This window comes from Delphinapterus leucas, chromosome X (genome assembly GCF_059928025.1).
Source record: "Delphinapterus leucas isolate spDelLeu-1000000601 "Yukka" chromosome X, BTC_Dleu_Yukka2, whole genome shotgun sequence".
Taxonomy (NCBI): domain Eukaryota; kingdom Metazoa; phylum Chordata; class Mammalia; order Artiodactyla; family Monodontidae; genus Delphinapterus; species Delphinapterus leucas.
The window spans coordinates 95902659-95929727 of NC_143150.1; the positions used below are offsets into that span (position 1 = coordinate 95902659).

A 27069-nucleotide genomic window follows, 5' to 3' on the forward strand; every position below is an offset into this window, starting at 1 on the left:
ACGGTTTTGAGTTGTGTTCTGAATCTTAGTAAGATGATCCTCTCTCAAATTCTTAAGTCACACTTGAATTTGTATGTCCCTGTGATGCGTTTTGCCCCCTCAGTATATCACAAAATGATTGTGTGTCCTTGCCACTTGGGTGCAAAGCCAGTTTTCTATATCTCATACTTGTGTGTTTTGTATTTAGACTTTTAAAAATATACCTCCCTGCCCTTGGGCCTATCAGATTTCATGGTACTTGTTTCTGAGCTCAGTTAAGGGGCACCAGAAAGGGGGTATTGGCTTTTGACTCTGTCTTCAAGTCAGTAATTCATCTGTGTTCAACTCTCCTGTTCCTTACTTAATAACTTTGTTGCTTCCCTAAGTGCATGTACAGTAGCTTAACTTAGCAGAAGTCTGAGCTGACCATTTTCTTTGTTTGTTTTCCACTTCCTTAAATGAGACACAGAATCATCTAGTGGGGAGTGTTCCATTTTGATGTTTGACATATTAGCTACAATTATGATTGAGCTTAATTACTTGTAGTTCGCTTTTTCTTTGAATTTAAAATCTGCCTTCTCCTTTCTAGGTTAATTTGCTTAGTAGAAAATTGTATCATTGGGCTTCCCTGGTGGCGCAGTGGTTGAGAGTCCGCCTGCCGATGCAGGGGACACGGGTTCGTGCCCCGGTCCGGGAAGATCCCACATGCCGCGGAGCGGCTGGGCCCATGAGCCGTGGCCGCTGAACCTGCGCATCCGGAGCCTGTGCTCTGCAACGGGAGAGGCCACAACAGTGAGAGGCCCGCGTACCACAAAAAAAAAAAAAAAAAAAAAATTTGCATCATTAATATTAGTAATCAGATTATGAATTACTGTCTTTTTTAAAAAATATATTTATTTATTTATTTGTTTTTATCTTTGGCTGTGTTGGTTCTTCGGTGCTGCACATGGGCTTTCTCTAGTTGAGGCAAGCAGGGGCTACTCTTCGTTGCGATGCGCAGGCTTCTCATTGTCATGGCTTCTCTTGTTGCAGAGCACGGGCTCTAGAGTGCAGGCTCAGTAGTTGTGGCGCACAGGCTTAGCTGCCCCGTGGCAAGTGGGATCTTTCCAGGCCAGGGACCAAACCTGTGTCCCCTCCATTGGCAGGCGGATTCTTAACCACTGTGCCACCAGGGAAGCCCGTGAATGGTCGTCTTAACTCAAAATTGTTATGTTTTACTCTCAAAACTTACTGAAGTATAAGTAAGATATACTGAAGTATATCTTCTAAACTAAAGTAGATAGAAAACTTCTTTACGAAGGATTTAATAAACTGGAAAGTTTGAAGAACTACTTGTATAAGATCTGGTTTTATGTTGTTACATCCACAGGCTCTTCAATAGCAACAGTGTAGTAGAGGGGTTGGCAAACTACAATCTGGGGACCAAAGCACTCACATAAGAGCTTTACGATTTCACAAATTAATACATCTATATTTCTGTTTATATATATAAAGTTTTATTGGAATACAGTGATGGAAATTCATGTACATATAGTCTATAGCTGCTTTCATGCTAAATGGCAGAGTTGAATAGTTACAACAGAGACTATATGCCCTGCAAGCCTAAAATATTCACTGTCTGGCCCTTTACAGGAAAATATTTTTGACCCCTAGTATAGTAAAAACCCTTGAACTGGGAAGAGTAGTCAGAAGACCTCCATTCTGTCTACTCTTGATTCTGTCTCTAAGTTGGCAGCAACCTTAATAGGTTACTAAGCCTCTCTAGACCTCAGTTTCTTCATCTGCAAAATGAGTCTCCTAGAATGAATCATCTTGAAGGTTGACTCTCCAACTCCAATAAAATTCTATAAATCCATAAACTGTTCTGGAACCATTTTGCTGTTTTACATAATAGCTTTGCATTGAATTTTTGAACCACATGCAGTCACTGAGTTTAGAGAGCTAAATAAACAAAACTGCTAACCATAAGACAGATAAATTAGGAACTTGCTACTATTGTTTCAAAAGAATTTACCTCTCAGGGCTCTTTTAAATAGTGCTTTCCCAGTATAAGTATTTCTAGATCTTTGACTATAGTGGTAACTAGAACAGGCCTTGAAACATAAAACTAACATATTAAGAAACTCAGCTGAACTTCATTTGGAAATAAAAATAAAGCATCTCTAAAATTTTAGTTTCAGTGTATGGGAAACATGTACTTTGATCTATAAAAATTCCATTTTCACCCAGCTTTTAGGGAACATGTGTAATATGTAAAGTGAAATAAGCTTCTACTACAGAAAGAAGAACTCAACATTCAGTACTGTTTTTTCCATCATGGTAGCTGACCATAAAATTCTGCATAAGAACCTCTCATGCATTAACCCTGGACTATTGGAAATCTAAAAAAGTTGCCTGGAATGGTATCATCAAGATCACTTCTCTACTTTTTGCTCTTCCCTTTCTGTTTATATTTGCTCTTTTTCAGTTTATATTTGTAGAAAGAAACCCTAACATAACCACCCCCCAAAAAAATGAACCTTGTAGAAATGTGTTTCCATTAATAATGTTATTAGAATTATTAGTAATTATTAACTTTATTATTATTGTGATTATTAATGATATTTAATAAATACCTGTATACACAAAAGTTTGATCTTTCTTTTCAGAAAAATCCAAGAGTTCAATATTTAAAATTTAGACTTAAGCTACTTTACACTTAGACTACTAGGGTGATATGATACTTAGACTACCTAAGTGAGCAATTCTCCCTAAAGCAGCAAAGGCTCTACTCAGGTTCTAGCTACATATTAGTAGGGTTAGTAATAATTTGCACTTACAAAATGCTTTATGATTTGCAAAGCACTTTCATAAACATTACGACTTTTGACAATCACGTAAGGTAAGCTATGTCAGTTTTAATATCCTCACTTTACAAATGAGAAAACCTCAAGAGGTTAAATGATTAAATCAAGTAAGGTCATGCAGATGGAAAGTGGCAGAGCCCAGGAACGCACCTGGATATTCTGACCTCCACCTAACACTCACGTGATTCAACACATACAAAATAACTTTTATTGTTCTTATTGTTACTGAAACAATAATTCCCAACATTTTTCTACCCAGTAGTCTTAAGGGGATATCATGGACTCAATATGACAGTGGTTCTCAACTAGGAATCAAGGGAGGCTATGCATGAAGTTTAGAAGAGTCAACATGTAGTTGATTCTGCTGGGTGGCCTGAGTGAGAATACTGTACAAGAGTAACACATAGTCATTATTAATATCAAAAAGAAAGGAAAAAAAAGATTTAAAAAAAGAAAAATGACTCACATTCCTACTACCCAGGGATAATTAATACTATTAACATTTTGGTATATATTCGGTCTTTTATATCTTTATTAACTTTTTTTTCAAAAATAAGATCATACTACTACAGATTTTTTAAAACATTTTTTTGTGTAATTCATCACAAACACCTTATCATTTCAGTAAACACTCTTCTGCAGCATCATTTTATAGTGACTGCAGAATATTTCATTATCTAGTATATGTTTAAGTTCAAGATGTAAATGGTTTCATAATACTTTTACAATCCTCAACAGTGTTAGTCTGGTATGTGCGTGTGTGATTTATCTAAAGGAATCCAAAATTATTTAAAACCACCTCTTTTCTAGCTATCATCTCCTATATATTTGACCTTCTGAATAATTCTTAAATAAATATTTGGTAATTAACTTTTTTGTATTTATGTATTTCTTTTTATCAATATTTTTTATTGAAGTATAGGTGATTTACAATGTGTTAATTTCTACTGTACAGCAAAGTGATTCAGTTATACATATATACATTCTCTTTTTTTACATTCTTTTCCATTATGGTTTATCATAGGATATTGAATATAGTTCCCTGTGCTATACAGTAGGACCTTGTTGTTTATTGTATTTCTTTTAATAATATCAATATATATTTTTCAGGACTTCCCTGGCGGTCCATTGGTTAGGACTCTGCACTTTTCACTGCCAAGGGCCTGGGTTCAATACCTGGTCAGGGAACTAAGATCCCACAAGCCACGCAGCATGGCCAAAAACAAAAACAAAATTTTAAAATATATATATATTTTTTTCATCTCTTTGCTTTAGGGTGCAGTACTAGCAGCTGTTTCAAGTCACAAATTCAACTCATTCTATGGGGACCCCCCTGAAGAGTTGCCAGACTTCTCCGAAGACCCTACCTCCTCAGGTAATTGAATCATTCATTCATTCACCAGTGTGAATCATTTAGTGTCTACGTCCTTTCTCTTCCATTATGAATAAACTTTTTCTGTGAATCTAGTCAGATCCTCCATGGGATTCTAAGGAAGTTTGTCAGCAGCCAAATTCCATCCACATGTGTCTGATTCCTTTTCATTTTAATACCGAAATTGCTTTCCCCTACTGCTCCAAACTGACATTTCACTTTTTTTAATCTCGGAAATACTTCTTCCCCTTTCTCCCCTCCAGACCCAACACTGCACTTCATCCAATCCAACATTTGTAGTCAGTCTTTTTGAATCTTTGTGATTACCTTCTACCTCAACAAAAATTTCCGATGTAAGATTTTCCCCATGTCAACTGTAGCAGATCAGACTTTGGAACAGCACTGCTTTTAATTGAATCTTTCAATGTAAAGCTGTCTTGTGAATTATCTCTAGAAACAATTTACAAGTTCATCTCTTTTTATAAAGTCTATAGCAAGTCTACACAAGCATTCAAGGGAGAGGAGCATAGAAGAAGAATTGCCTATTTTGATGAAATGTATATAGATACTCCTGAAAAAACCCACTAATGTTCACAAAATTATTTTATAAAATGCTCAGATTTCCATCTTACCAGTGAGGTATTCTCAAGGATTATTTACTAAAAATACATAGGACCCATTTATATGTATATGTAAATGCATGTATATGTGTTACAGTTTTTAATTTTTATTTGTGTATTTATTTACTTAACTCCTATATCATATGTCCTCTGGCCTCAACTTTTCTTTCTTTCATTAGAGTTACTCAGTATTTGTCATGTGGTTGACTTTGCGCTAGTGATTTGATTTTTGTACTCTCGGACTGGCTCATTCAATATTCGTGCATCAGCATTGGAATCAAGGCCCAGGGCCCTTCCTAAAGCATGAGTTGTTTGTCCTTCACTGGTAGCCATATAGGAAGAATGGATGTGCTAAGCTTCTTACATGTTGGAACCATGAGCAATTTGTCAGTATTTATGCTTCTTCCTTCCTCTGTTATACACGTATGTGCACATACCTGCTCACATGCGCATATACACACAGAGAGTTTCTTACCAATTGATATGTGCTTATACCTTGTGCAAAATAACGGGATCAAATTTCCCATTCCAGCAGCTATATAGTTCCTTATTTTGACCTTTACCAATTGGGATGTGAATCTTCCTCTTTTGAGTGAAGGTGATTTCCAAAAGCATTCATAAATGGGAATCTTAGAGAAGAGACTCTGAGGAGGACTTGCTCTTTTCCTCTTGTGCTGACTTGGTAATTATCCAGAGTCCTTCCCACAGGAAAGGCAAGGCAAGGCGTAGTTGTGTTATAGGTATATTCCCCACCACTCCCTATTGTTTCACATCTGTCTTTTTTTCTTCCAGTCCATTTTGTAGCTTTCTGTTGTTGTTAGCTCAGACCTCCTTCTTCCTTCCTCACACTCAGGTTACAGTTAACCCTTTCTAGGGGGAGTGAATCTAGTAACAGTTTTATGTTGTACTGTGGCTACATGATATAGTCACATACTTGGAATATATTTAGAGATTTTGGGTCAAGATCTCTAATACCATTTTCATCTTTAGAAATGGGAAGAGAGCAGGATGGGCCTTGCAACAGCTTCAAAGACCTAATCTTTAATGTTGCCCCTTAATATTTACCTCTGCTTAGCAAGACTTTAATGAGCTCTTAAGTATTCCTTTCTGTGAAGAGCTGGATTTTTCTTTTAGGAAAAGGAATTGTCTATAGTTATGCTTATTTTCTATTAAATACATTTTTATTGCCCAATTTTTTTCTGTTTTTTTTAGCACAATCTCTAAACGATATGGTTGAAATAGTTTCTGATTACAGTATTTACTTTTTTAAAAAGGAAATTTCTCACACTGTCTTGTGGGTAGCCTGCAAGCCCTCAAATTAGTTGTTCACAATTTTGCATATATTGCTTCCCTTTCCTGTAGTCTCACCCTATGCCTTTTTTTTTTTTAAGTTTCTGGAGCTTAACGATCTTGCAAGCAGTCTGTATCTTCATTCGATGTGCTAAATGTCTCTAAAATACTTTTGAGGGCACTGTCCAGCTGCTATCAATAAAAGATAAAATTGTTATGCAGTGTAAGTGTCTGATTACCTACCCTAAATGAAGAGGAAATTTTTATATAGTCAGATGTCAAAGACAAAGGAAATGTTTGAAGAAAATTTTAATGTTTTCCTAAATTTCACATGGCTATCAGGAATTATCATATGTTCCTAAAATTAACTTTTAATACTAGGCCATTTAAAGGAAGGCATTATCTATTATTGTCAGCATTATTTATCAAATATCTGTCTTTGCAAATTTCCTTTACTGCAACTAACAGCAATGGTTGTATGGTTAGTTGCAGAAAGCCTATGATGTTTTATCTAGACTCATATAAGGGCTTTATACTTACATAAGTTAACACATCTGTATGTTCATTTTTCAGTGCATTTTTATTTTTAATATTTTCATTAATTTTAAGCCTAAATTCTTCTCTGTTTAATCCTAGCCCTTTAATTCTCCATCATTTATTTTAAGTTCCCAATGTTATCCTTTCCACTGCCTTTCTGCTCAAATTTGCATGGGTTTGTTTTACAGTACAAAACATAAAGCACTTTTCATCTTTACCTAAACGTTCTTCCAGAAAGCCCATGTCAAAAAGAAAAAAGTGATCATAAAGCATGTGCTTGTAGGGCAGGGGTGAGGGGGTGGGGAAGGAGGAGTTAGAGAGAGAACAGTATAAGGTCGCCAACTGTCCTTTCTTGAGATGGACTGTTTTTCATCTTTAGATAATGCCTTTTCTATTCTTTCTGTGAAATGATAGTAAATGGTAGTTTGTTAAATTTTTTTTCTTAATGACCTTGCTTGACAAAATTAAAAGCTGGCAATCCTATTTTCGTCCCCGCAAATTCTATTCAAAGTCATAATTTTAATTTTTAAAAAATAATTTAACAGAGCCTTTCATTAACAGTGGAAAAAATAATTTAAAATGAATCAGTTTGTCATCTAAAGAAGAGTTTAACATGTTTAGGTATGCTGTTTACGTTGTAAAATAATGTTTATATAATATATTTTTTCCTATTTTGATTATTGAAATTAGTCCATTATACATTCTCTAGAATTTGTTAGGTTTAATCTTAAGATAAACAGTGTATTGTTGCTTTGTTACTTAACAAAGTGGAAATATTCTGTTCTTGTCTTTCAAATCAAAGAAGTCAGAATCAGAACCCAGGGGATGTTCTCATGGAACACAAGGGCTCACTTTGGGCTCAGCTAAGAGACCATGCTTCTTGTGGCTCATCTACTGGGCCCAACTGTGGCTTGATAACCCGCTTGCTCTAAAATCATACTGTTTGTTGTTTGTCCATATGCTGCCTTCCTCCTAGGACTTCTAGCAGCAGAAAGTAGGTATCCCTTTGCTTTCCTCTAAGGTTTATCTTTTATGCAAAAGTGTTTGGCTTTGCATGGTTCATAATCAGCTTGACTTTTTCCTTGGCTGTTTCTGCTTAGATGTTTATTTATGAATTTTAACACTGCTTGACCATACAATGAAAACTTGGATATATTGATTTCCTGAAGCATTGTTATACAAATAATACTAACTTCTTACTTCTTTCATAAGAGGAAAAAGAGGCAGTGTTAAAATTTTAAGTGCACTTAATATTATTTCACATCTGAATTTCAAGCACAAATACATTAATTCCAGGGAAAGGCTAACAATTTATTTTATAGTTTGCTTTCAAGAAAACTTTCAGGGTAAGTGAACGTTCCTTTAATCTATAAGCAGTTTTTTTTACTCTGTTACTGACTCTATTTTTAGCTTATTGACATGGAGCTGTGAAGTAAACTCCTGGATTCATGTCTCTTAACTTCTACCATCAGAAAGAACATTTATAAAGAATAATGTAATGGCTAGATTTTCATTACAAAGGGATATAATTTGAGTATGTGAGAACAGTAAAGTAAAAAGTATGTAAGAAATTACATACACACAAATGAGTATTAGTAAAACTAAGGCAAACTAAATGAGATGGGTGGATTGTATCAATGTCAGTATTCTGGTTGTGATATTACACTATGTTTTGTAAAAAGTTACCAGTGAGGAAAATAATACAGGGATCTCTGTATTATTTCTTACAACTGCATATAAATCTCCAATTATCTCAATAATAATTTCAATTAAAATAATAGAATAAATCTTTACCTCAACATTGTGCTTACTGGGGGGAAAGTATATAAGAGACAAAGATAAATAGAAAATCTGGGTGCTACTAATTAAATTCATTGCCACACTTTCTTGCATTAATTACTTGTAGCTCAAATTGCAGCCAATTTAATATAAAAATCTCACAGTATGTTAGTTATCTGTTGCTCTCTAATGAATAAGCTCAAAACAGCATTTATCATCTAACAGTTTCTATTGGTCAGGAATCTGAGCATGGCTTAGCTGAGTACCTCTGGCTCAAGATCTCTCATGACATTGCAGTCAAGATGTCATCCAGAGCTGTGATCTCATTTGAAGGCCCAGCTGTAGGGGGAATCCTCTTCCATGCTCACTCACATGGGGGTTGACAGGCTTCAGTTCCTCACGGACTGTTGGGCCTCTCCATAGGGCTGCTCACAGCCTAGGAGCTTGCTTACCCTGGCACAGATGATCAAAGAGAGAGGGCAAAAGTAAGAGAGAGCACCCAAGACAGAAGCCACAGTCCTTATAACCTGATCTCAGAAGTGACATCCTATCACTTCTGCCCTCTTGTGCTTGTTACAAGTGAGTTAATAAGTCCAGCCTACACTCCAGGGAAAGAATTGATTATATAAGGGTGTGAATACCAGGAGTCAGGGATCTTGGGGGCCATCTCAGAGACTGCCCACTATGTACAAGTTAATAACCATTGGAATGTAAGACACTTCCCCTTTGTAACTGTTTTTGTTTCTCCAGATTTAGTACCCCTCTCCTTTTTTTTTTTTTTTTTCAATCAGCAGACCTATTGTGTCATTTGGGAATGAAAACATCTTGGAGGTATCAAGTAGTGCTTTTCCTTAGTTGTAAGGCCTTATTATGAATGGGCACTTTAACAACCAGCAGAATGTTATTTAAAGTACTTTGACAAATTTGTGCCCAGTGATGTTGCTATTTGGAAATACAGATTGTTTTAACAAGTAAAATGGCATTAGAATTATGGTATCTGTACTCTGACAGAATACATTTGCAGAGTTTTTACTTCTTTTAACTAATAAATTTTAAGGCATCTGCACTATAATCTATACATAAAGAATCTAAAGCATTTATCACCATGTGTAAGTTTTCATAACTTGAATTGGATATAGCACAGATGCTTAAGTCCAAAATACAGTTTTCATTACAGGATTCACTGTTGCTTATAACTTGACTGATAACCAGGATTTGCTTTGTACAGTGGGAATAAAACCTGTTGTCCAGGGGTAGGGGTGGGGGGAGAGATTGACTGCAAAGGGACAAAAAGGAACTTTTGTGGAGTGATGAAAATGTACACCTAAACTGATGAATTTTAACTTAATTCTACCTTAGTAAGCAGATTTTTTTTAATGCTACTGTGCTTGCAAGGAAGGGCTTTAATTGAGTGAGTGATATGAATGTATGTGTACTGATTCGGTGTTATATAAATAGGACTGCTAATGTAATAGGAAATAGAGGTTATTGATAACTCTTCAGGAGTAACTAGACTAGATTGAGATGCTGAATTTGCTCAGTGATATTAAGTTTTATAGCTATACATATAATTTTTAAAATATACACAGACAAACCTTTGTTGCTGAAATAACTGCATACATGGGTATATATGCGGTTTATCAGATGTATGCAGTGTATACATTTATCAAAACTCATTGAATGGTACACTTAAGATTTGTGTATTTCACTCTGTAAATTTTACCTGAGAGAGAGAAGTATTAAAATCTATGCTGATGTACTTAGAGGTGAAGTGTACTGATGTTGACCATCTGCCACTTATTTTGAGATGAATGAAAAATAAGATGAATTGATGTGTGGATAGATATGTGATAAAGCAAATATCGCAAACTGTTAATTGTAGAATCTAGGTGGTGAGTACAGTTCTTTCAACTTTCCATATGTTTGAAACTTTTTATAGTAAAGCTAGGGGGAAATAGTTTTAAGACAGACTCAACCTACTTTGACATTGAGAACGTTTTTAACATTCTACTATTTATTTTTCTGTCCTCCTTTCAGGTTATTTTTACTCAGTCAACTTTTTTATGAGACTTTTCCACTCTTGTAATGAAACTGTTCTAGACTCAAAGTTTTATTGACCTTTAAAGCATATTTCTCTAAAGAAATAGACTCAGAAAACATTTTTAAAACAGGTGATGTATTTATGCTTCTTTTGATTATTACTTCATAACAGTAGTAGAAAACTTTTTAGAAAGTATCAGTGAGATTCTTGGAAAAAGTAGAAACGTTCAAAGTTAAAATGTATGATTATCAACCTAATTTTTAGATACAAACTTGATTACCAAATGAATTATGCAAAAGTTAAAGCAAAATACTATTCTGAAGACAGGGCTTGATTACTTTCTAATAAATTTATCATTGTGAAAGTTTGGACCAAAGCGTAAGAAAATAAACCTTATATGGTAAACAAAATTCAGGTCAAAAAGAAAATAGAAATTGGATATCATCTCATTACCAAATGCAGATTATTCAGGTGTGTTGCTGAGGGTAAAACATGGTTTCAGGAGGGACCAGTCTGTAGTGGAAGGACTAGGTGTTAGAGACCTGGGTTCTAAGACTCACTCTCGTACTCACTGATGTGGCTCCACAGTCATTTAACCCCAATGAGCGTCCGATTTTTCAAATATAAATACACTTGTCTACAGGACAGGGTTATTGTGGAATCACATAAGATAATAAGTGTGAAAAGCACTTTGGAAATTATAAACTGTTACACAAATAGAAGTATTAAAATAATTTTCATTGTAACTTTGAGGAAACTGCTATAAAATAAACTGTTTTCAGTGGTTACATATTTCTCATTATAATATTTTATTTGCAATTCTTTAGAATTTGCTCAGAAAACAATCATTTTCATCGAACCTATTTTATTGTGTCTCTTTGTACAAAGCACACTGCAAAATGCAGCCTGGAATACAAAAGTGAATAGAATACCTACAGTCCTGCCATTAGATAAATTGCCCTCTGAGGTGAACTTATGTACTATTGTTTGTTTGTTTTTTAAGATAGTTACAAGTTTATTCAGCGGTTTTATAGAGAAAAACATCCTTTTCAGATTTTGAGGAAAGTCAATAGCTCTTTCAGATATGACAGTATTGATCAGCAAAATAAATACTAGTAACAGCTTAAGAGCTTGTGTGTGTTGTGTTGTTGTGTTGTGTTGTATTAATTATTACTACTGCCTCTGTGTTTAAAACAATAGCAATGGAAAAGCCCCAGAAATGTCTTTGTGTACATTTATATTTTATAATGAACTGAAAAATTATGAGATTTTTACATGGGCTGGGTGTTGAACTGCAGATATCAATCGTACGCATCTGTGAGATACATGGTTCTGCTGGTCATACTCAAAGAAATAATGAAACTTAGAAGAGGTGTCAGTAGGAAGTGTTAAAATGATCAAGGGTAAAGAAAGATTTTGAGGTTAGACCAAATATATATGTTTATTCAATATGAAAAGACAAAGGAGAAATTGAATAAAAACTATAATTTTCCTAGCTAATTCCAGAAACTTTAAATTAGGGGCACTTTTCAGAGCTTGAAATAGGCAACTTGAGTACACCTGTGCAAATGCTTCCTTTCACGATTGAAAACCTACAAAGTTAATCACATTTGGGTACAAGATAAGACTATAAATCAGTTCAAAACAGGTGACAGATCCAAGGAAATTAAATAGACCTGTTGACCTGGTGGGTCTTGCCTACTAGAGACACAGGCAATAGATGCCTTTGTGCTTTCCAGCAAAGCATCCGCTGGGTCTGCCAGAGCACATTGGAAACCTAGGTGGAGGTGTTGAGTTCCTGCTCATCCACCTCTTCTCTGAGACTGTCCCAGCTCCTCCCTGGGCAGCCCTATTTCTGTACCACTTTATTTTTTATCTCTTCTCTATTGTTTGCTTCAGGGTATAGTATGCCTACTTCCCACACCAGCCTGAGAGCCCCTTCCTTGAGACCAGGGATCATACCTGTTTTCCCTGAACCCCCTGCCTCACACCTGGCAAAAAGCAGGAACATTTGGTAAAGGTTTTTTGGTTATTGTCTGACCCAGTAGGGTTCAGGTTCTTTTCTAACCTCCATATCCATGCATAAACCACACGTCACTTCTTGTTGAAGGCTCCCCCTATGTTTCCTAGTGCGGCCAGTTACTGTAGTAAGTCAAGAAGAGCATACACTTTGGATCCAGACACACTGGGGTTGAGTCCTGGCTGTACCACTTCTAGCTGTGACCTTCCTTGACCTCTCTGAACCTCAGTTCCCTATCTGGAAAGGTCAGGTACTATATTTACCTTACTGTGTTGTCCTGGGGATGTGCCTGACACATAACAAACACTAATTGGGAGCTGCTATTGTTGTTTCTTTGGTACTTAATTAATTCAAGGCATAGTTTGTGGATGTAATAAAATGGATCAAATATACACCTGCCTTAAGGACCTCACAGCACAGAAACGAAGAGTGAGCAAACGCAAATGTAGGGTAGTGCTGGTAGGACAGGAATTGCACAGAGCTTTGGGAGTTCACAGACCAACAAATGATACGCCCCTGATCAGGGACAGCCAAAATTCCTTCCCAGTGGTTAGACTTTCCATCTTAGTATTCGCTAGATACAAGGTGGTTTTATTTTAATCTTATGGTATTAATAAACTACTACCTAGATTATATATCAGCATAAGCAGTGCTGGATAGAGACAATACAAACTAGGTAAGATTACTGAGTGAAAATGATCATTAGCTTTCTGTGCTATCTGTTGAATTTTTTTAATATACAAAAAAACCCCATATTTCATTAGTATTTTTGTTGTTGCAGTTAATCCAGAAGCTTAGAACTAGCTTTACTAACTTTATAAACCTGGCATCATTTAATTCTCCTGTTGATGATGTGCTGGGGTCAGGGGCTCAGTGGGATATTTGGGACTAATATCTTTACATCATCTCTTGCTTTCCAAGGCTTTCAATAAGGGACGAGAGAGCTGACTTTTAACTAATTTCCAGATTTTTTTTTCCTATTCAGAACAAAGTAAAAGTCCTGAGAAGAGCAGGTAGAAGGAAGTGGATTAGGTTAATACATTTTCAGGAATAGCAGGGGAAATGAGGACTGGTTTCTGCCTTGTACCTTTTTTATTCTGCTTAGTACCCACTTAATATTTTCGACGAAAGAATACCAATAGCCTGGTATGTGTAATTATTCAAAATTTAAAAGTATCCACAGTCCCATCAACAGATGAATGATCAAATTGTGGTACATCCCCACAGTGCTCATTGCAGCTCTATTTACAATAGCCAGGACATGGAAGCAACCTAAGTGTCCATCAACAGATGAATGGATAAAGAAGATGTGGCACATATATACAATGGAATATTACTCAGCCATAAAAAGAAATGAAATTGAGTTACTTGTAGTGAGGTGGATGGACCTAGAGACTGTCATACAGAGTGAAGTAAGTCAGAGAAAAACAGATACTGTATGCTAACACATATATATGGAATCAGAAAAAAAAAAAGGTTCTGAAGAACCTAGGGGCAGGACAGAAATAAAGACGCAGACGTAGAGAATGGACTTGAGGACACCGGGAGGGGGAAGGGTAAGCTGGGATGAAGTGAGAGAGTGGCATGGACATATATACACTATCGAATGTAAAATAGATAGCTAGTGGGAAGCAGCCACATAGCGCAGGGAGATCAGCTCAGTGCTTTGTGACCACCAAGAGGGGTGGGTTGGGGAGGGTGGGAGGGAGACGCAAGAGGGAGGGGATATGGGGATATATGTATACGTATAGCTGATTCACTTTGTTATACAGCAGAAACTAACACACCATTGTAAAGCAATTATACTCCAATAAAGATCTTAAAAAAATAAATAAAATAAAATACCCTTTTCCAAAGGGTGGGTGACTGTGGGGGGGGGAAGTTGTGGTACCTCCCTGCCATGGAATACTACCCAAGAATACAAAGGATTAAACTATTGATACATGCAACAACCTCGATGAATCTCCAGAGAATTAATGCTGAGTCAAAAAAGCCATTCCCCAAAGGTTACATACTGTATCGTCTCATTTATATAGCATCCTTGAAATGACAAATTTATAGAAATGGAGAACAGGTTAGTAGTTGCCAGGGGTTAGGAGGGGGAAGGGCAGGGGGGAAATAATTGCACTTATAAAAGGGCAACATGAAGGATCCTTGTGGTGATGGAAATATTCTGTAGCTTGACTATATCAATGTCAATATCCTGGTTATGATATATGAGAGTTTTACAAGATGTTACCATTGGGGGGAAGTGGGTGAGGGGTACATGAGCTCTTTCTGTACTATTTCTTACAACTGCATGTTAATCTACAATTATCTCAAAATAAAATCAAATTTTTAAAAAATTAGCCACAGTAATTTCCATGTGGATAACCACTTGATGTGTGTCTTAAGCCCCAGATTTTTAACATAATTAAATACTGCAAAAAGCAGTTGCTTATATAGCAGCTTTTTTTTTTCCATTGTAGAAACCTTGGAACATATGGACAAAAACAGAATGAAGTATAAATAGGAAAATAAACATAACTACTATTACCTTTTTGGTATTTTTCATTCTGTTGGGGTTTTTTCTGAATTTGTAAATATATTTTTTCACTTATAATTGGGGATATATAGTTTATGAGGTTTTGCAGTCTGCTTTCTTGAATTTTCCATCATGCAGATTTCTCTGTCTTTAAAATTCTTCAAAAACAATTTTCATGTGGCTATATATTCCCTTATATGGATGTTTTATAATTTATGTAATCATTCCCTAATTATTAGATATTTGTCCATTTTATATGATCGATATCCTTACACATAAAGCTTTTTCTACATTTCCTATTTTTTCCTTAACGTAGGTTTTTGTAAATGGAATTACTGAATCAAAGTGCATGAGCATTTTTAAGGCTCTTTGATATAAATTACCAGATTGCTTTCTGGAAAAGTGGTACTAATTTACATTGTCACCAATAAGTGCATGTGAATGGATGAGGTCCAAGACCAAAAGTAGCTAGAAACAGCATAAAGTTCCAGAACAGAAAGATTCAAGATTTTTATCTTTATGTAAAGCAAAGTTTCTCTACTTCAGCACTATTGACATTTTGGGCTACATAATTCATTCTTGTTGGGGAGCCATCTTGGGCATTGGAGGATGTTTAATAGCATCCCAGGCCTCTACCCACTAGATGACAGTAGCACAACCTATCTCCTCACTCCAACCACCACCACAGTTGTGACAACCAAAAGTGTCTCCAGACATTGCCAAATGTCCCCCTGAGGGGCAATATTGCTTCTGGTTGAAAACTATGAATCTAAGAGTTACATGTGCAGTGAGGCACTTATCGTTAGAATGTCTCTGACACTGTGTACACTAACGTTCTGAAGCGTAGCCTCTCAGGGTGCTTTTCTTTCTCTGAAGTATGTATGTGCATGTTGTCTGCAAAGTAAAATTGGCTAATCACTTCTTTAAGGCTAAGTGACTTTGTTACTGCTCGGTGTGTATTTCTCCCTGCTGCTACCTCTCTGGATTCCTGGTTATTAGAGGAAATTTAAAGAAAGTGACCACACTGCCCTTCAAAAATGATTTCCCCTAGTACCTAATATGGTATTTGAAAGTGTCAGTCAGTATACCTGCCCTTTGTCTTTGTCCTTTGAATAAAAAGGGCCCCAGTAGACTAAGAACAACTTGGTTCCCTTGACTTTGTATGTAAAGGAAGGAGAAAGAGTGGAGTGGGATTTTTGCTAACTTAAGTTTGAGCCTTAAAAATCATAAGAAACCTGTTTTACACAGCAGGAGCTCCTAGTTGAAGGTTTGTCCCTCAGATCTACAGCCAACCTTACCTTCCATTCTTGATGGAATGCACCTGTGTGAAATGGCCACCTATGTTACTTCTGTAATATTTCAAAACATCATGGGGTCACTGGAACCCACACTCTGTTTCTGATGTATTGATATAACGTTCTGCACCCAGATCTTCTAGTAGCTCAGTTATAGTTGATGAATTTCCTTAATTCAAGTAAGACAAGATTCAATTTACTTTGAAAAATGAGGAACACACAAATACGTCGTTAAGAACATAAACTCACTGCAAATACTCTATCCTTAAGTGATATGAAATGCATTTAAGTCTATTTTTCAGTAAAGACCTGAACCTTTGAAGTTCTGTCTGTTAGCCCGCAGTTCTGAGGTGTAACATTTAGCTTATGAAGGTTAGTTTGACATTGACTTTCTCTACTGGCTGTTTCTGTTTGTTTCCCTTAGGAGCAGTCTCACAGGTGCTGGACAGCCTGGAAGAAATTCATGCACTTACAGACTGCAGTGAAAAGGACTTAGATTTCCTACACAGTGTTTTCCAGGATCAGCATCTTCACACACTACTAGATGTAAGTCTTTCGTGTTATTAATTTTTTTGGGTAAGTTGAACATTTACCATACCGTTTTACTTTACATGAATATCCAAATGTCCATCATAACAGTCCTTTTTCAGTTGCTTTCAGTCTGTGAGAAACGTGGGAAGTCATCCATCATAGATTCATAACTGAAATATAGTATCTTATATATGGTACAAATGCAGTATAGCCTAACAAGTCACAGTGGAAAAAGTTATATATTTTATATATGTGTTTCTATTAGAAGAATCCTTCCTGAATCTTAGCTGTGATTACCTTTTATTGCTTTTAAACATTGTTTTCAAACATTGCACCTCAAACATGAATATAGGAGAGAGAAAAGTAAGATATTGTGCAATGGACTGTATTCACATACACATTTCATACTTAACGTTGCTGGTTTTCATAAACTCAGTGTCTTCTCCTTAAAACGTAAGAATGTATTCCATCATTAAATATGACAGGCTCCACTGACAGATAAAAGGAAAAGTCAGAAGCTGACAGTTCACATCTGCCTTCATTTCAGTTACATTTTAAGTAAAATACCTTTCTTATAGAACTTGGTTAACTTCAGCAGTGAAAACTTTCTTAGTGTACATATTAGTCTACTAGTACATATAAGTCTTTTTACAAGAAAAATCTTCCCTTAATAAGAGAATTATTTTGCTTTGGGATGTCTAGAACTTTTTGGTGCTCACTCTGATTAATCAACCATGTGACGTGGATTAAACTAAAGCAAAATTTCCCAGAATGTGTTCTACAGAGCATTGCTCTGGGAGATAGTGGTGGGTCTTGCCATTCGAGAGGGGGGAGTAGATCTTAAATTTATTGGTTAAATTATTTAGTGACTATATAAGTTTGGAAAATGCTGCATTCTTTATTCCCTTTATACGGATTCACAATGGGTGTTAGTATATAGCAGCTCTAAGATGTCCTATAGCAAAGAAACCTTATTAACTCTAATAGCATTTCTCAAACTAATTTGGGCAGAGAACTTTTATTCACAATCCTGTCGAATTGGTAAGGACCAGTTTGGGAAAAGCTAAGCTAAGAGTGTCATAGTATGTTTCAACTTCACACTAAGTGCAGTCATAGGTATCTAACAGTTGCTTCTATCCATAGATTTGGTCAAATCAAATTAATTATTATTTTTTGATTAGTTAGGCTTTTTAAATAGTGTATGTATTAATTCAGGACTAACTGCTACAGCATGCAATCCTAAAATTTGAGTGGCTTACCGGAATAGAAGTTTATTTCTTGCTCACATCACAGTCCAATGCAGGTAGATGAGGAGGGGAGGAGCAGGAAGAGTCTCTTCCACAGAGGCATTCAGGGATCCAGGCTTCTTCTACTTTGTGATTCTGCCATCTCTCAAGGTTTTGGAATCTTCCACTGCATCCTTTGCATCCAGCCAGCAGATGAGAGAAAATGGAGAATTTTGCAGGGTCAAGGTTGGAAGTGGCCTGTATCACAGTTGTCCATATTCCATTGACAAGTACTAGTTACATGCTTACCTAGATGCAAGAGAACTGGGAAATAGTTTTTAAATGTACTAAGTGAAATAAGCCAGGTAGAGAAAGACAAATACTGCATGGTATCAATTATGTGTGTAATCTTAAAAAAAAGTCAAACTCATAGAAACAAAGTGGAATGATGGTTGCCCAGGCTGGGAGGTGGGGGAAATGGGGAGAAGTTGGTATTTATCTTATTTATAAGATAAATAAGGTCAGAGGATCTAATGTATAGCGTGGTGACTATAGTTAACACTGCATTTTATAATTGAAATTTGCTAAGAGAATAGAACTTAAGTATTCTCATCAAAAAAAAGATAAATACGTGAAGTGATGGATGTGTTAATTAACTTGATTGTGAGAATCCTTTCACAATGTATACATTTATCAAATCATCATGTTGTACACTTTAAATATATTACAATTGTACTTGTCAATTATACTTCAGTAAAGATAAAAAATGTGCTCAGGAAGATAAGGAAATGGGTTTTCTCTTTAGTGTAATTTATCCTAAGTAATTTGAGGACATTTCAGATTAAGTTTATTTCAAGTAACTTGTTACTTTCCTTGGACACCAAAAAGCCCTTGAAATTCGTTCTGTTTTGTGGATAGCTCCTAACATTCCATTTTGTCCTCCTTCGTTGTCATCATTGTTATTGTTAATGTGTTATTTGAATTAGAGTTTGACCTCTTTTCATGGCTATTTAAATATCTATTCTTCTTTATCATTGTTTCATATGATGCAGAAAGGTTTTTTTTGTTTTTGTTTGGTTTTTTGGCCGTGCCACAACACGGCATGCGGGAGTTCCCCAGCCAGGGTTCGAACCCGCGCCCTCTGCAGTGGAAGTGTGGCGTCTTAACCACTGGACTACCAGGGAAGTCCCAGATGCAGAAAGTTTTGACAATTGTGAATTTTCTGCAGAAGTCACAGCCTTTACTGGAACTAGTAAGTGGGATATTTGAAAGAAGCTGCAGCAGAGCATGGAGATTTGGTTTATTTCAGTGCAGTCAGTGGTTGTCATTGCTAAGATTTACTGGCCTTTAGATTAAGGACTTTTTGTCATTTAAAGGCTAAGAGTAGCCCAAATTAGTTTTCAAAGTTGGGTTTTTCTTACTTAATGTAACAAGGTATCTGAGCATACCAAGCTTGAGACTACAGGGGAAATGCAAGAACATTGCTAGCTTCTACAAGGAGGGGCAGATATTCAGACACAGACTGGACTTTGGAACTGAGCCAGGCTGCCAGACCTCACTGAAAATAATTATTTTGAATAACTGCTGCATTCTTGGGTAGACATTGTTACAACTTCAGAAGAGATTCATAGATTTTAGTGAGGAAAAACATGTTTAAAGTTCCTTTGGATTTTTATTAATTATATTTATATTCCTTTGTAATTTTTATTAATTACACTTAAAGAAGTGTCTGTAGTATCAGTATGTGCCCTGTCAATGCATCTCGATTTGAAAAGGAGTTGGTGGGCTGAAAATGAGTTGTGCCCAATAAAAAGACACCGCGTCTACAGAATTTTGCAGACAAGCACTACATGTGAAGCCCAGAACTCTCCTGAAATGACTGACTATGAGGCCGACCCTGGGCAGTGTTGGGATGCATTTGGTTCTGAAGATCCAAACTGAGCCATCCTTCAATGAAAGCTTAATTGTCATGAATGAAATAATGCCTTCATGATCTACAGCCCTTAAATATGTCTCATTAAGCTCTTGTTTCAGAGTTAACAGGCTACATTTCAATAATGTGATCAGTGAAGTGTTCAAATGGCTGCCATGTAGAGAAATCTAACTATTAAAAAAATGTTTCAATACTTCAGTACTTATGGTATGCATAAAAAAAAGGATCATGGTATGACCAACACTTGAGGGGAAGCTTTTCAAACTTTGACCATTCATTCTTCTTTCTTCTAGTGTTCCATATCCCATGCTTGGATTTGGATTGTATTGTTTTGCAGAATCATTGTTATCCTTTTCAAGAATTCCAAGTAGTGACACCTAGTGGCCTAGTTTTGTGGACCATGGCTTGATTGTTACTTAATCCCACTGAGCCATTTCATGAAATATCTTTATTATATTTAAATAATTCCTATTAATTCAATAACACTAAAAATCATTAAGTTTGCAGCCGTCATTTTTCAGCTGACAAAAAGAAACAAGATTAAGTTCCTGAGGAAGATAAAAGATTATGTAGTGGGCTTCCCTGGTGGCGCAGTGGTTGAGGGTCTGCCTGCCGGTGCGGGGGGCACGGGTTCGTGCCCCGGTCCGGGAGGGTCCCACATGCCACGGAGCAGCTGGGCCCATGAGCCATGGCCACTGAGCCTGCGTGTCCGGAGCCTGTGCTCTGCAGCGGGAGAGGCCACGGCAGTGAGGGGCCCGCGTACCGCAAAAAAAAAAAAAAAAAAAGATTATGTAGTACTTTATTTTTTCTAGTCATGCCTTTAAAATAGTAACAAGCTCAAAATTCAAAGAAACGTTATTAGAATTGGTTTGGAGGAAACAAAACATCTGTCATATTGAAAGAATTTACATTAAAACAAAAGAAATACTGTGGTTCCACTGAGGGAGGAAATGCTTTCTGATTTGAATTCTAGTAAAACGCATCTAGTATAATCTGTAGTTAGAAATAGTTCTAGAACGTCTAAATATTTGCTATTCAACCAGTTCTACCTGGCACACATATGCTGCTTCTCATTTTGTGGGGAGAAATAAACAGGCTTGAGGAAGAAGTGTGCTTGGTCCAGCTTGTTCCAATATGTCTACTTTCAAAAATTAAAAGCAGTGGTACAGTGATGGTCTGTATCTGAAATATATAGATCAATTTTAATAAAATACAATTTGGAGTGTGTTTACTGAAGCTGCCACAAACGGGTTGGCTTAAGATAAGAAATTATTCTCTTACAGTTCTGGAGGCTAGAAGTCTTAAATCAGGTGTCAGCAGAGCCATGCTCCCTCCAAGTCTCCAGGGAAGAATCCTTCCTTGCCTCTTCCAGCTCTGGTAGTTGCCTGCAGTCCTTGGTGTTCTTTGGCTTCATTACTCCAGTTTCTGACTCCATCTTCACATGGCATTCTCCTCTGTATGTGTGTGATTCTATTCAGTATGTCTTCACATGGCCTTCTTGTAAGGACATTAGTCATTGGATTTAGGACCCGCTCTAATCCAGTATGACCTCATCTTAATTAATTACATCTGCAAAGAGCTGATTTCCAAATAAGGTCACATTCTGAGATTCCGGATCAACATGAATTTTGAGGGGACAATATTCAGCCCAGTACAGCATGGAAAACTAATTTTGCCCAGAAATGATTTTTCAAGTATGAGTGCAGATTACAAAAATCAAATCTAAAATAATGAAATGTTACCCTGTCGTTCATTAATTAGGCTTTCTTGGGAATTGGTGTTAAAGTGTAATTATGTCTTTTACTAATATTTTGAATCAGTTTTGGAACTTCCGTGTGATAACGTTGGATGGTGAGTTGATAGAGATGTTTTTGATGGGCTGAAAAATCAAGAGTTTTTTTCCAGATAAAAAGTGTTTTGCAAATGTTATTTGGTGGTGATTCTCAGTCTTATTAAGTTTTTGTAGAAATTTTCCTATTACAGAATTAATGTTTATTTTGTAAGTCAACAGTGTTACAAAACATTGTTAAATTACACATGTGTTTCTCTCTGCCAAACTTTGACAGCTAAGTTTTAAACATTCACCCACCATCTGTCATACCTCTGAGCAGCTGTTAGCATTTGTTACAGACTGCTGTTTCCATGGTAAATGTGATGCCCCACTTAATTAAGATCATTTTTCTGAGAAGTCCTAAAAAATAATCGGTGATTAGATTAATAAAGCAAAAACTAACTGCAGTAGCAACTTAATTTAGCAGTTTTATATTAATTTATAAGCAATTTTATAATAGAATATTTTAAAATATTTCATTAGAAATAATTGATGTCCTTAATCCTCAATATTTTATATTATTGACATCTTTATTATGACTTTTCTGCTTTTTAGGGAGAGTTAGAGAGTTTTTCTATCTGACCTGGAGTTAACACTGGAAAACTACAACTCTTGATTTACTATTTTGCTTTTCTTAAGATGATATTAAATTAGTAGTCATATTTGGGAATAGCTTATTTTTAGAACTCAGAAGCTTCCTAAAAGGGAAAAAAATGAAACTTCTGCAATAATTTGATGTTTTTGAGCAATTCGGGGTCTGAGAAGTAAGCTGATACAGTGTTAAGTTTGGATGTTTAAATAGGTTACCAGTCAGGAAATGCCAAAGCTAAGTTATCCATGAATTTGTAGTCTGGTTGATTTGCACTTATATGTCTGGAATAATAAGGCCTATTTGAGGACCTTCAGAGGCTGAGCTACTCGTACCTTCTCAGGGTCCCATGTAGTCTTTTTTTTTGTGTGAAGCTGGAAAAGATAGGAGTATTTTAATAGCCTTTTCCATTAATAGTGGGTATTCTTTTTTGTCACTACACCAAACCTTGTAGCATGATAGTTTCTTAAAGGTTATTTCCAATGTGGATTCTGAAACCATATCGATAAGCCTTTTGTACTCTGGTACATTAACATCCAGTATCTTGAATGGTGTATAACATTGTATTTATGTTTTCCAGATATTTGACAATGAGCGTATATTACTTTTATGGGGGACGGTGCTGATTACATTTTTAAATTTATATACAGTACAGTTCACTCTCTGGTGTACAGTTCTATGAGTGTTTACAAATGCATAAGAGTCATGTTACTGTTACCCCAATCAAGATACAAAACACATCTATCACAAACACCCTCTTTCCACAATTCCCTTGTGCTACTTCTTTCAGTTGCACTTTTTAAAACAATATTTATTTATTTATTTATGGCTGCATTGGGTCTTCATTGCTGTGTGCAGGCTTCCTCTAGTTACGGCGAGCAGGGGCTACTCTTTCTTGCAGTGTGCGGGATTCTCACTGCGGTGGCTTCTCTTTCCGCAGAGCAAAGGCTCTAGGCACGCAGGCTCAGTAGTTGTGGAGTGCAGGCTTAGTTGCTCCATGACATGTGAAATCTTCTCGGACCAGGGCTTGAACCCGTGTCCCCTGCATTGGCAGGCGGATTCTTAACCACTGGGCCACCAGGGAAGTCCTCAGTTGCACTTTTAAAATAAGTTCATTCAAAAGGCTAACCTCACAGCATATGCTGAGTCCTACCAGTTTTGCTTACGAAGTGTCATGTGTTCCATCCATGGCATTATCTTCCATCTGGGACCCACCCCTCACCTCCTTATGGAATAGGCTGCCATTCTCAGAGATGTGCAGAATGAAACTTTGTAATATATGTGTTTCATTGCTTAGCTAGGAGTGGGTAGGTAGTTGATCTGTGAATATAAAATTAAATTCTAAGAACAACTCCCCCACAAACAACTCTGAAGAAAAATTCTAACATATCCGTTGGTACTTCATCAGAAGAGAAATTTTAGATCTGAGGATTTGAGAAAGAAAATTAAGTCGTATCTTCAACTCAATTACTTTTTATTTTGACATCTTTATTGGAGTATAATTGCTTTACAGTGGTGTGTTAGTTTCTGCTTTATAACAAAGTGAATCAGTTATACATATACATATGTTCCCATATCTCTTCCCTCTTGCATCTCGCTCCCTCCCACCGTCCCTATCCCATCCCTCTAGGTGGTCACAAAGCACCGAGCTGATCTCCCTGTGCTATGCGGCTGCTTCCCACTAGCTATCTGTTTTACGTTTGATAGTGTATATATGTCCATGCCACTCTCTCACTTTGTCACAGCTTACCCTTCCGCCTCCCCATATCCTCAAGTCCATTCTCTAGTAGGTCTGTGTCTTTATTCCCATCTTGCCCCTAGGTTCTTCATGACCATTTTTTCCCCTTAGATTCCATATATATGTGTTAGCATACGGTATTTCTTTTTCTCTTTCTGACTTACTTCACTCTGTATGACAGACTCTAGGTCCATCCACCTCACTACAAATAACTCAATTTCGTTTCTTTTTATGGCTGAGTAATATTCCATTGTATATATGTGCCACATCTTCTTTATCCATTCATCTGTCGATGGACACCTAGGTTGCTTCCATGTCCTGGCTATTGTAAATAGACCTGCAATGAACATTTTGCTAAATGACTCTTTTTGAATTATGGTTTTCTCAGGGTATATGCCCAGTAGTGGGATTTCTGGGTCGTATGGTAGTTCTATTTTTAGTTTTTTAAGGAACCTCCATACTGTTCTCCATAGTGGCTGTATCAATTTACATTCCCACCAACAGTGCAAGAGGGTTCCCTTTTCTCCACACCCTCTCCAGCATTTATTGTTTGTAGATTTTTGGATGATGGCCATTCTGACCTGTGTGAGATGATATCTCATTGTAGTTTTGATTTGCATTTCTCTAATGATTAATGATGTTGAGCCTCCTTTCATGTGCCTCTTGGCCATCTGTATGTATTCTTTGGTGAGATGTCTATTTAGGTCTTCTGCCCATTTTGGGATTGGGTTGTTTGTTTTTTTGATGTTGAGCTGCATGAGCTGCCTGTAAATTCTGGAGATTAATCCTTTGTCAGTTGCTTCATTTGCAAATATTTTCTCCCATTCTGAGGGTTGTCTTTTGGTCTTGTTTCCTTTGCTGTGCAAAAACTTTGAAGTTTCATTAGGTCCCATTTGTTTATTTTTGTTTTTATTTCCATTTCTCTAGGAGGTGGGTCAAAAAGGATCTTGCTGTGATTTATGTCATAGAGTGTTCTGCCTATGTTTTCCTCTAAGAGTTTGATAGTGTTTGGCCTTACGTTTAGGTCTTTAATCCATTTTGAGCTTATTTTTGTGTATGGTGTTAGGGAGTGTTCTAATTTCATTCTTTTATATGTTGATGTCCAGTTTTCCCAGCACCACTTATTGAAGAGGCTGTCTTTTCTCCACTGTATATTCTTGCCTCCTTTATCAAAGATAAGGTGACCATATGTGCGTGGGTTTATCTCTGGGCTTTCTATCCTGTTCCATTGACCTATATTTCTGTTTTTGTGCCAGTACCATAGTGTCTTGATTACTGTAGCCTTGTAGTATAGTCTGAAGTCAGGGAGCCTGATTCCTCCAGCTCCGTTTTTCTTTCTCAAGATTGTTTTGGCTGTTCGGGGTCTTTTGTGTTTCCATACAAATTGTGAAATTTTTTGTTCTAGTTCTGTGAAAAATGCCAGTGGTAGTTTGATAGGGATTGCATTGAATCTGTAGATTGCTTTGGGTAGTAGAGTCATTTTCACAATGTTGATTCTTCCAATCCAAGAACATGGCATATCTCTATCTATTTTTTTTTTTTTTTTTGCGGTACACGAGCCTCTCACTGTTGTGGCCTCTCCCGTTGCAGAGCACAGGCTCCAGATGCGCAGGTTCAGCGGCCATGGCTCATGGGCCCAGCCGCTCTGCGGCATGTGGGATCTTCCCGGACCGGGGCACGAACCCGTGTCCCCTGCATCGGCAGGCGGACTCTCAACCACTGCGCCACCAGGGAAGCCCTCTCCATCTTTTTTTATCATCTTTAATTTCTTTCATCAGTGTCTTATAATTTTCTCCATACAGGTCTTTTGTCTCCTTAGATAGGTTTATTCCTAGATATTTTATTTTTTTTTGTTGCAATGGTAAATGAGAGTGTTTTCTTAATTTCACTTTCAGATTTTTCATCATTAGTGTATAGGAATGCAAGAGATTTCTGTGCATTAATTTTGTATCCTGCTACTTTACCAAATTCATTGATTAGCTCTAGTAGTTTTCTGGTAGCATCTTTAGGATTCTCTATGTATAGGATCATGTCATCTGCAAACAGTGACAGCTTTACTTCTTTTCCGATTTGGATTCCTTTTATTTCTTTTTCTTCTCTGATTGCTGTGGCTAAAACTTCCAAAACTATGTTGAATAAGAGTGGTGAGAGTGGGCAACCTTGTCTTGTTCCTGATCTTAGTGGAAATGGTTTCAGTTTTTCACCATTGAGGATGATGTTGGCTGTGGGTTTGTCATATATGGCCTTTATTATATTGAGGAAAGTTCTCTCTATGCCTACTTTCTGGATGGTTTATCATAAATGGGTGTTGAATTTTTTCATAAGCTTTCTCTGCATCTATTGACCATGTAGTCTTAAAGAGTGAACTTCAGCAAATATGAAACCATCTGGGTAGTAGGGCAGTGGTGGTGGCCCTTGTGCTACCTGCCTCCTGGGGCTGGAGATTGAAGTACCCTGAAGCTTGCTTTGGATATGGGGGTCTCTCATTCCACTGTTTCTAACTGGATGGGCAAAAACTCCCATGTCTGTTTCCATCAGAGTATCGAAGTATTAGTGTCAATAGGAAAGTATCACATGAAACAAAATTCCTGAAATAAAGAGAGCTAGAAATATTATATGTCCTAAATATCTTCAAAGTAGTTTTTCTTCATTCTTCATGTAAATATCAATAAACTTAAAGGAAAAAAATAAGCTACTAAGAATACGGTCATTTGTTACGCAGCAATAGAAAAGTAATATAACTAGAAACAAAGCAAGGATTGTCCACTATTACCACTTCTATTCAACATTGTTATGGAGGTTCTGGCCAGTGCAGTAAAGCAAGAAAAAGAAATTCAAGGCATGCAGATTGGAAAAGAAGAAGTAAAACCATATTCTCACAGAGATATAGTCTTGCATGTAAAAAATCCTAAGGACAC

General features: G+C 36.7%; 1 protein-coding gene across 9 annotated transcripts in view; it reads left to right on the top strand.

Moving 5' to 3' along the window:
- The window catches only part of CASK (calcium/calmodulin dependent serine protein kinase), a 391721-nt gene that overhangs the window by 279770 nt on the left and 84882 nt on the right, over positions 1-27069 (top strand). For all 9 annotated transcript variants that reach the window (XM_089904607.1, XM_022556423.3, XM_089904603.1 and 6 more), the window contains 2 exons: positions 4101-4200; positions 16728-16849. In XM_089904607.1, coding sequence (XP_089760733.1) covers positions 4101-4200; positions 16728-16849 — 222 coding nt within the window. The remainder of the gene's footprint in view (positions 1-4100; positions 4201-16727; positions 16850-27069) is intronic.